This window comes from Pipra filicauda, unplaced genomic scaffold (genome assembly GCF_003945595.2).
Source record: "Pipra filicauda isolate LSUMZ 115617 unplaced genomic scaffold, ASM394559v2 scaffold176_size3548034_pilon, whole genome shotgun sequence".
Classification (NCBI taxonomy): Eukaryota; Metazoa; Chordata; class Aves; order Passeriformes; family Pipridae; genus Pipra; species Pipra filicauda.
This window is the reverse complement of record NW_024104283.1, coordinates 1,145,074-1,156,643: the sequence shown is the minus strand read 5'-3', so window position 1 is coordinate 1,156,643 and position 11,570 is coordinate 1,145,074. Positions and strand designations below refer to the sequence as shown.

General features: G+C 40.5%; 1 protein-coding gene across 1 annotated transcript; it reads left to right on the top strand.

Moving 5' to 3' along the window:
* The first annotated feature begins 5,221 nt into the window (after positions 1 to 5,221).
* Positions 5,222 to 9,847, top strand: CD24 (CD24 molecule). The gene is made up of 2 exons (XM_027731980.2): positions 5,222 to 5,378; positions 7,940 to 9,847. The coding sequence occupies exons 1-2, from the start codon at positions 5,310 to 5,312 to the stop codon at positions 8,123 to 8,125; spliced, it is 255 nt and encodes an 84-aa protein (XP_027587781.1). The 5' UTR covers positions 5,222 to 5,309; the 3' UTR covers positions 8,126 to 9,847.
* The last annotated feature ends 1,723 nt before the right edge of the window (positions 9,848 to 11,570 follow it).

Here is an 11,570-nt window from a genome sequence, read left to right as displayed (position 1 = left end):
AATTTATTTCTAAGCTGCATCAGCAGAGTTGTCAGATGCTGAACTCTCACCTTAAGCAGAGTGTGCTGCTTTGGGAAACATGGTCTAATGAAGACAGATTTGAGAGAACAAAGGAAAATGACAAAAATGCATAGAAATCCTGGGGAGAAAGGTTGAAGGAACTGAATCTGTTCCTCAAAATACAGGAAAATATAGTGCCAAATGTCTGAGCTCATCATCAACACTCTTGTGGTAGTCAGTGAAGAGATGTCGTCATCCTTCGGATGCGATTAATCTGTTTCAGATGTCTGTGTTGAAATGAGATGAATTACATCATAGAAGCACTTGTTTCCCTTCATCATCTATCAAGGATTTCCAGGGAGACTCACTTAGATGTAGATGGCTGCTGTCATGCAACCCTTCCTTTCTCCTCTCAATGTAAAGTGCTTGATACGTTCCAGTAAACACTTTGTTACAAATCTGGTCATATTATTATCTGTGTACTTAATGTGCAATGCGATAAATCATTACTATAAATTTGCAGCAAAGAAGACTTTGTGTTAAAAGAAATATTCTGCAAAGATAGTTTGGCAAAGTAACAGGAGTCCTGTGGGCCGTGGAATAATACTGTTCACTGATTTTTTCCTGAGAGTTGTATTTAAACTTGCCTCAAATCAGAAGATGCATAAATGACCTTTGATCAGTTTTACTTCTCCGTGTCTATAGACCTGTTATCTGACATTATGCCTCATGAGTGAAGGAAAGCCCTGTCTTGGTTTTGTCCTATTCCAAGTAGCATGATCCCAAACACTTCCTGACCATGATTCAGGGGTTGGCCCAGGCCAGGGACAACTACCTACCACAGGCAGTTTAGATTCAGCCTCCATTTTCTGGAGGCTGGGGGAATTTAATAGTATTGACAGGCCTAGACATGTCAGTTGGCCTCAAGGCCAAAGAACAGGCTCTTCTGCCATTTAATTTGTTTGTATTGATGTCACCTAAGAGTTTGTTGACTTAGGGAGAAAGGTGTGCTTTCAAGCAGATCTGAAGCCACACCTAGTTGTGTAGGCTGACACCATCCCTTGAAGTCTACCCAGAAGTCAAAGGATTCATAGGCATTAAGGCAGCAACTCTTACATGTTTCTTCTTGAGACTGTTTCTGAAATCACAATTTCACTTCTGCTCAAACTTCCAGACTTATGATTCCATGGCTGGAAATCATGGCTTTGTTTACTTCCCTAACTGTATACTGCTAAGAAGCCCAATGCTTTTGGTCTCAGACTCAGAAGGGAAACAGTGGCACTGCTGGGATCCTGGTATAATGAGGCTCTGCATCATGGCAGCAAGGCCCATGTTGGAAGACACGCATAGCGGAATCCAATCAACATTTATTACCAAGTGGAGATTTACAGTACCACCGATCATGCCTTCCATTAAAAGTTCTACTAACGTAATTTGAATCGTACAGTTGTCTAAAATCAGTTTCAACCAGCCAACTCCCATCAGTATTTCAGTCTTGTTCTGCTATGACAGTGAATGTGCACCTGTAAGGAAGGATGCTTCAAAATAGCTGGCAAATTTTGATTATATGACTGGAGCTGCTGCAAGATAGGTCCTTTCCACTAAACAAGCAAGAGAAGGGCCAGCCTAACTAATGAAAAGGTAGTGTTCCTATATATTAGAAAATACTGGCCTTTTTCTCAAGGCAAAATCAATATGCCAAAAATGGACATCAAGGAAACATATCACCAGATGATGCTAGCTTAGATCAGCATATATGGGCTAGTTGATGCATACTGCAAAGCTGGATTTCTCTCTTCAAATCTGTCCTTTGAAAAAAAAGACCAGGTTCTAATATATAAATTTTTATGTTCACGGATGGATATAATAACTTATAATATGACTCAGGTGAGTACTGAGAGCTGCAGTAGCATGAGCTTGAAATGGATGAAGACACTGAGATGAGCCACAGAGTATAGTAAGTTCTAATATATGAGTAGTAAGTTCTAGTCTATGCCCAACCAAGGATAGCGAAAAGCTGGTTGGGGAGCACGGGATCTAGTGATTCTTGTTGGCAATTGATGGTCCTAAAATATTTTAGATGGATCAAGATTGGCATCTAAAAGGTAAGAGTAAATTAATGGTTAAGTCAAAATTATTTCTCATTAATTCCACATAATGAACTTATTTTGCTAAAGCTTCTTATTTTAATGCAATGTATTTAAATACATTACTTATATGTCTCTGAGACTATTTTTCTGCCTCCTTTTACAGACAATTTTTTTTTCTGCCAGTCATTTTAGCTAATCTTGTTTGCTAATGCATTACACAAAACAGCACAAGTTTTGCTTCTGTTCACTGAATTGAAAGCTGTGCCTATTGCAAAGTTCAATTAACTTAAAAGTCACTGGTGGAATATACAGAATTACATTTAACTCAAAAGATCGAGATAATTTTCTCCCTTCTCTTTGCTAAACTATATCTCAGCATGATGAAAACTAAGAGCACACTGCTATCAAAAGCTGATTGATTGAGGGAGTATATCGTCTTTTCTAACAGAAAAATATCAGAAGTGACTTTTGGCCACCAGATAGCAGTGCTTCACTTTGTACAGTTCTCAACTCACAGTGTTCCTTGCCTTGTAAAAAAATCCATATATTTGAGTCCGGTCTCTTTGCTCAGATACATCTTTTGCAGACTTCATTATAGACTTCAGCTGGAAAAAAAAAAAAGGTAGAGATTTTGTAATCAGGAGTGCAGGTGATTTATGTGTTCAGGAGGAATCCAGAACATTGCAGATTTCCAGAGCAGGGGAATTTGGTTGTAGAAATCTAACAGAGCGTAGGCATTATAATTATAATTTTCAATGACAAAAGTTTCAAAGAAAATCTTAAGCTTAAAATATTTTTAGTGCTTCTCCCTTGCTGCCAGTACATTTCCCTATCTGCATTAGTATTTCAGGAATATTTCAGAAGGGCATGTTTTTCGCCTCAGAACATAAACTTAACGTAGTTTTATTATATCGGTAATTTATAATTTCTGCCAAATGTGTTCAAACCTCTGGATTATTCTTTATTTTTAAATAAAGGAACAGATTTTACATTATTTTTAGCAAAAAGAAAGATATCCTCATTTTCACTGAAACTTGTTAAAATGCCAAAAGTGCAATATACTATATAATAATAATAATAACAACTATCATTTGTATAATGTTGTGTTGGTTCATGTCACCTTACAAGAACTGTGCATCATCCTAATTTGTTACAGATTCAGTTCCAGATCACAGGCAAGATGCACAGCTAAAGAGAATGGGAAAGGCCATCTGACAGTTATTCCCTCATTCTTATCTGTCCTGGTGTTGACATCAAAGTGTCTCAGCTGCCACTTTAACTTGCAACAGTCAGTTATGATCCCTATGAGATCATGCAACAGCTTTATCACTTTCTTTTCTCCCAAACAAGGCAGGAGAGATAATAATGGAAACCATCCCTGTCAGCTTTACACTAGAATATTCTTTTCTTTGGCTATTTTAGAGCCCCAACTGGATTCCCTTTGTTTTACATCTCCTCCGGGGAATCTGTTGTCAGGATGGTGTGAGCCTTCACTTTACTGCTGTGATTCACGTGACTTTCCTCGCAAGGAATTTCACCCTTGTGTAGTGTTAAGCTTGTCTATTGAACGAAAGGGTGACCTTCTCTCCTGTTTGTGATTCATTTAACTGTGACAACTAAAGCAAAGTGTTTGCAAGGAAAAGTAGTGATAAGAATGTTTTCAGCTTTGTCACCCCTCTCTTATTCTAGGTCCATTACAGTTTCCTTTTTTATCTCCTTGTGTCTATGATCAGGACAACTCATCTTCTGATTCCCAGCTCTCAGCATATAACTAATGAATAATCAGAGGCATAAGCCCCTCAATTTGATTACTGTTACCATAGTTACACTATAGATAGACTGTGCCTCTAATATTTAGGAACTGGACTCTGATTATGATCAGGGATTTATTAAAAAAAAAGGGAAATGTTACTTCAAAAGTACTTCACACAGCGTAGCTCTCAGAAGCTCTTTCATCTTCGTATAGAATAAGGATTGATATCTTGAGCGGTACAGCTTACAAATTTCCTTTATTCCTTGGGAAGAAAAAATATCTATAGCTTTGTCAGGCATTCTGAAACAATTAATGTGAGACTTGGTCTAGACACGTTTCCTGTGCTTTGGGACTCAGTTCTAGCAGTGCCCTTGGAAAATCTTCAAAAGCAGTCCTGCCCTTAAAGATGGCAAATGAGTTATGTAGTGCTGCACTTGGATATCCCCTCACACTTTGTTCTGAGATGAATAAAAACTTATCCAATTTTGAAATCAGTTGATTAGTCTGAGCCAACAGGACATCTTCCTCATCTTTTAAATAGAAATAACTGCTTTGTGACAGCAGAGTCAGCACATCGGTGTCTCTTTTTTTGTAGTTTATAACGTGGACAAGATTGTTTTTGTTCATTTGTCTGTACACTGAGACACTTGATGGATTTGGTGAGGCATTGGCATAATATATCTTCAGTCAGTTAAGGGAGGAGATACAATATAACTATAGCATTTACTGTGCCAGCAGCTAGAACCTCACCTACGCAGAGGCTACGGCTGGAAGAATCTTCAGTTCCACTTGTTACACGGGTTTCTTTAAGGAATAATGGTAGTAACATATTCAGATCCAAAGAATGCTTGAAATTGCAACCAGTGATCTGAGAACTAGTGGTGAGGCAGCTCTGAACAAGATGGGATCTTAAGTCCTCAACCTTTCACCCGCTGCTCCCGTCACTGGAAATACTTAAGCCTCTTTTACCTTTCCTTCTCTCACTCATGGTTGGATTTTTTTTTTTTTTAATAGAAAAAGCCTGATGTTTCTATACACATAAGCTTTTCTCGGCAGTAACTGCAGTTCAACCTCTGCAGTCCTGTGCCAATCCCTCCATACCAGAACACGGCGCCGTCAGCAGAGAGGAACCACCGCCTCTAAGACCCAAACGAGGGGCGGGGGGACAGAGCTCCCGGGTTTGCCAGAGCAGCCCGGGGAGGGGGAGCGGAGCCCGCAGCGGAGCAGGACAAGGGCCAACGGGGAGGCAGCGACTTGTGGGGCGGCGGACACGAAGGGCGGGGGCAGAGGTATGGGGCGGGGGCAGAGGTATGGGGCGGGGGCGGGGGAAGGCGGTGGCGGGGCGTCACGGAGCCCGCTCCGCTATAAAAGAGCCGGGCGCGGCAGAGCGGCGCATCCTTGGCACTCGCAGCCACAGCGGCAGGAGGAGCAGCACCACTATCGCGGCGGGACAGCATCAGACGGGCATGGGGACGGCGCTGGCGGCGCGGCTCGGCCTGGGGCTCCTGCTCCTGGCCCTCCTCCTTCCCACGCAGGTGAGCCCCGGAGCGGCTCGACGATTCCTCTCCGCCGGCCCCCGTGCGAAACACGGGAGAGCGGCCACGCTGAGACCCTCCCTCCGCTTCCCCGCCGCGGGAGCGGCGGAGAGCCGGGTTTCTCCGGAGAGAAACTCCCGTCCGTGTGCGCCATCCCGGAGCCCGCCGTGGGTGGCGGGCGGCTCCTCCGCCCCGGGGCAGTGGCCGCCTGAGAGAAGCAAGCCCGGGCAGCCCCGGCGGGGGATGGGGCGGGGATGGGATGGGCGCGGACGGGCGGCGGGGGCGAGCTCGGCGCCCTGGGATGGCGGGGGCGGTGTCGTGACTTAGCCCGGTCAAATTAAAAAAGATGAAGTGGCAGTTCGCCGCCTTTTTTTCCCATGGGATCCTCGAAGGAAAGCCGCGGAACTGAGGTGTACGCGGCGGCGGAGCGTTCATTCCCCCGCTGATGAGAGGGAGAAAAATCTCTCCAAATCCGAGAGAGCTCCGGGAAGGCACGAGTGTTACAGCTAGAGGGCAGCTGGTCCCTGGTCTGAACCGTCCCCAACGGAGCGTGTTGGGCTTTAGGTCCGGTCCTGGGGCTCGGTTCACGGCAGGAGTGGGAGGTTTGGAGGCTCGATGCAGAGTCACCAGCATCTGGCTGCTGCGCTGGCTGAGCCTTGCCCTTGGCGCGAACGTAATAGATGCAGAAGCGATCCGCTTCTCCCTAAGGGACCAAGCCGAGCGGGGCTCCCAGATTCCGGGTCGGCGTGTTGTTCCTAGAGACCACCTCTTCAAAAAGGTCAATAACACAGTATCAGAAATACAAACAGCAAAGGGATTGCCGGAAGGTGTTTTAATTCTCCCTCTCCCTTGGTTTGCAAGAAAGGCATTATCCTTTTTCCGTTGGCTCAGTGGAGTTTTGCCTTTGTCAGTGATGAGAGTAGGATCAGACCCCTTGGGTTACTGGTATTTATCACACTCACGTTAAGAAAATCTCCAGGGTCCCATCTACTATGATGTTGTGGAACTTGGCTATAAGCCCTTTCTCTTCCACACACAAAAACAAATCCAGAAAAAAAGGTTTTCTGTTTAAAACTAAGAAAACTTTTAAAATATATAACCACGTGTGGAATGGTTGTGGAATCTTCATAGGAAAATTCCAGGGTGGGCTGGGACTTGCCTTTTAGGTTATTAAGTCTGCAGTTCATTATTGATCACTTTCGGACTGGTTTCAACAGAAACTTCCACACAGCGATTTTTATCCTGCAGTTCTAAATTGCTTCTGGCATGGTGCCAGTTGCCAAAACCCGTAACTACCAGAAGCTTTACACCATCCTTACATTGTCTATGGCATGCTTTTTTTTTTAGTAGAATGTACTGAAAGAAAATTCTTATGCAGTTTTCTAATAAATTTAACATTAACTTCATGGCTTCAGTATTGAGGGACAAATTTATTTTATTCTTCTGCTAAAGAAAATCTCTTTTCTCAGCAGCACTAGAAATACCTGAAAATTAGGACTCCTTTGTGGAGAGTATTATTTATTAAGTGAACTTGTTTAAAAAAAAAAAAAAAAAAAGAAAGTTGTTTTTACTTTAATTAACTCTAAGGGCTTACCAGAATGCTCTGGTATAACGCAAGTTTGCTGCCACAGAACCGAAGCCAAGCTTTCTGTACTGTGCTCATTTTTGGGGAGCAGATATGTGATTCCTGCTCTTGTTTTTCATCTTGTGTGTCACATGATTTTTTCACTGGAATAAAGGAACACTTTAGCTTATCTTTGAAAGTCATCTTGTGCATGTATAGGAAATAGCTTGATATTGAAGTTACACAAGTGTAGGTTTTTGTTCTGTTCCTGTCATGCAGAGTTATGAGAGAAAATCAGTATTTTTTTTAATTTTGCTTTCTGTCAGCATTTTTAAAAATTTGTTAATATTCTGTGGTCTTTCTGCTGCACTTTTTTTTGGTACATTCTAGCATGCTGATAGGTTCTGATTTAATCAGTATGGTTTCATTGTTCTAACTTCAACAGTTCAGTCTACCGCAGCAATGTAAGAGAGACTGAAATATTAAATCTACTCACATAAGCCCCACCTTCCTCGAAAGGAATCCACAAACCAGTCCCAGAAACAGTATTAGTAGACTCTTGACCATTGTTTGCTCATTTCTGTGGCTTAGCCTGCAAAGGCAGACTGCAATTCACGCAGTTGGTTGAAGGTCTTTCTTATCCTAAGATTAGTCTTTGTATATCTGCATAGCTCTACGTTTGCTTTGTTTATTTGTTTGTGTCTGTGTGAGGTTTTTTAAAACCTACTTATCTTCTATTTTAGAGCAGGGTTTTGATAAAGTGATAGTTGTGTAAAAACATTTAGAAAAATATTAGATTTATTTCTTTAACAAATCCCACGTGTACAATTCAAATTGTCTTTGTCCTTAACTGCACAATGAGAGACACGAGCATTTGTATGTATTGTATCTGAGTATTGTGACTGAGTGTTGCTACACATTATTACTAGTAATTTGTCTTTTGATAAAAAAAAAAAGGCAATAAAAATCTTTTTGTTCCCCCCCCTCCACATTCTAGATCTACTGTGATCCCGCTGGAACAAGTCCATCACCTTCAAACTATTCTTCAGCAAGTTCCACTTCTCTGTCAACTGTGACAAATTCAGTGAACAATACCACCACTCACGGACATGGAAATTCTCTTCACTCAACCACAAGTCTTTTTTTCATTCTCTCTGTTTCTCTTCTGTATTTTTGCTGTTAAGAGACTCTGGCATGGAAATGGCTACCACTCCCCACCCTGTTTCCTGAACCATCTGAGATGGCTAGATCTCCACCCCAGCATGAGAATAAATCAGTCCAAACTCCACATCAAAACAGCTTGGTTCCACTCCATACTCAAATTAGTACCAGTCTGACCTAGAGAAGCACTCAGTATTCTGACTTTCCAAAGCTGACCAATGTGAAAAGACCAGCTTCAACAAGGAGGTAAAATGATGAGCTCTTTCACCAAATGAGTTGGAATTCTGAAAAACAAGATGGAAGCAAAAAGAGACAGTATCGACAACCCCTGATTTAAACCCTGGAAAACAAAGAAAAGCTCAAATGATTCTGTTTCTTGCACAGCCTACACAGTTATAACTCATGGGTAGTATGATATATGAAAAAGGAACAATATCAGTGGAAAGGCTTTACCTGAGATTTAATTTCTATAAATTTCATACAAGGCTGAAATAGAATACCAAATTTTTGTAAGAATCTCTTGTTTAACCTCAGTCCTAACCAAATGGTTAACCAGGCAGGGCTAGTTTTGAAATAGCTAAAACCCCACCAGTTTTCATAAGAGTGGAATTACTTATGGTGGGAATTTGAATTTGACATTTTCTTTAAATTGTTTGTATATTAAACCATATGTGCCAGAGAAAGGAGGTGTGGAAACATTGGAAGAAGCACCAGGAGCTTTTTGTAAATGAAGTTCAGAAAAGAACAAACAAACAAATGTCAAGGGATAAATATCTCCTCTTTCCCCTATTTCTCCTCCCAAGTTCTACAATTTGTATAATTAATTTTTGCTCCTGGAACTTTCCTTAATTATGAAGGATTTATGGAATCTTTTCAGTAAAAATGTTCTAGTGCTGCTTTTTTTTTTTTTTTTTTTTTTTTGGGCACAAGGTAAAAAACTTACTGCTTTTTTTTAAGAGTTTCAATTGTGATAGTCTACTTTAAACATGGGCTAATATTTGCGGTGGGGAGAAGGAATGGGGAGAGGAGAGCAAACCGCCAAAAACAGAAAAGAAATTAAATGATTAGGTGTTTAGAATACGAAGACTGGAGTCTTAATTTAATCACTGAATTTAAAAGTTATCTTTGTAAATACTACTTTTTTTTTTAAATTTTCTGAATCAAAACTGCTATACTTGCACAGATTGTTTCTGTATCATCCAACACTTTAGAGAATAGTATCTGGTACTTGATCAAAACAAGCTTTGTTGAGGAGGTTCAACTACCTTGATGATGATACCTTGTCAGAAAGAAATTAATTATGTTGATATGATCACATGTGAGTGTACATGATCATACCACTGTCTGTAGATATTTATCTCAGTATAAGATCATGTTAAACATGAGTGGCTCTCTAATTTTTTTTTTAATACACATCTGTCTTTCAGTTACATTACCATCAATTCACAGTACCATATATTAATAGCAAACTAACAAATTCATGTCAATGAGTGTACATTTCCTTATGCTTATCATTTGTATTCAGTAAAATGTTAATGACTGTATTTTTGTGTTTGTATAATTATGCTTTGATTTATTAGCTACTGATTTTCATTGAAAAAATCTGTAAATAAAACAGTGGACAGGCAATGCATTCTAGATGTGCTCCCAGACACTTCTACAAAAACTTGTAACTTGCCTGCGTTAAGTGAATGAACTGTTAAGCAAGATGGTGTATGTGATTAAAAACCTCAAAGTCTAGAAATGCTGAAGTGTAACTAGTTTTATTTCTCTGGAAGGTTTAGTGGCGCTGGGAGTCTGGATTCCACTCTGAAACCAGTGACTGAGATTTGATTAATGTTTCTAGTAACTGCAATAAGTTTTCCATACTTATTGCAACCTCTTCCCTTTCTGAGTATTATTATTGTTGAGGAATCCATCTGGTGCAGGTAGCTCTGCTTTCATGTTAGACAAACAGTGCTTAAACAGTTTTCCTTTTGTGGCAATGAGTAATTTCCCTCACAACGGCTAAAGCTGTTTTTCAGCCTCTGGTTATCAAGTATGTGAATTTACTGCTTGAGGTTTCTGACTCCCACAAACACACTAACATACTAAGAATATCCTAATAATACAAGCTGCACCATTCTTGATAAAGGACAGAGGCTGGAAGAGGTAGGAGTTTATGCAAAACTTTGCTGAAAAGCAAAAATTAGCCAGATGAGAATTCAATAACAGGTTGTCACAAACTGTAACTTTCCAAATCTGTGTCTTTGTTGTTTTTCAGGTATGCTCCTTTCTAATAACCATTAGGATATTTGATATTCTGAGTGATTATCTTCACTCCCTAAATGCGGAGAAACACATTTAAAAGCCCCTAAGCACTTAGGCATGCTGCACATGAGTCTGTGTTTGTCAGTGGGAAAGAGGCCCCTGGAGAGGCCTCCGGAGGGAATGTGGCTCGGCAGGCCTTTGCTTATGTTCCTTTACTTTTCCAGTAGGCTGAACAAAGCCAAGGAGCAGGATAAGTTTATCAAAGCTCACTGTTTGACTAAATCTTGGAATGTGCGGGGAGTATCAAAGCATATTGTTCCCTGGTTTAGCTTTTCTCCAAATGCTCCAGGAGAAAGCAATGAAGATCAATCAACCAACCTGGCTCTGTACCTTTTTTAAAAAAACATAACATTGAAAATAGCCTCTCTATAAAGACAGGCAGAGAATGAGAAAGGCTGCAACAATTATCCTTAATTCAAATGAATTGAGGTGCTTGGCCTATTTGGTAGCACGCTTTTTTTTTTTTTTTTTTTTTTTTTTTAAATAGAACCAGATTGCTCTTTAGTAGCACCTAAGTGTATTTAAAGTCTCTCAAGTTTTTGAGTTTTCACCAGACCAGATGAGTGATTTAGAAAAATGACCCGGTAACCTTTTTTCCGTTCCATTCCATCACCGGACAATAGAATCAGCGATGAAGAAATCCATTCAGGGAAAGAGGATGTGATGGATGTAACAAAATGGGGAAGGAGGGAAGGCAGGAGAATGGAGCCCACACATAGCACTACTATTTAATTTTTTTTAAATTACACCTATAATAACTAGAACCAGCTCTCACCTATGCCTCTCACTTTCACAAATCTGTCCAACTGAAGTGTGTCTGGATAATGTATATTGCAATGACTCTGAAACAGTTCTGCTTCTGTTTGATGCATGGCACTGCTTTTGATGTAAACATATGCTAGCCCCATATGTCCTGAATAAAGTATAGTGTTAATATTTGAATGAAATAACCTCAAATGAGAACTTAGTTTGTTTGCAGTTTACTGTTCCTTCCTTCACAACATCATACTCTGAATACCCTGTAAATTTTTTCAAACTTCAGTTTTCAGTTAGTTTAGAAATGCACAGTGTCTTTGAATGAACAACTTTCATTCAACAAAAATCTCCAAGAGTCTTTTGGGCCAGATCCAATACCCATAAGCTTCTACTAGCGGCTT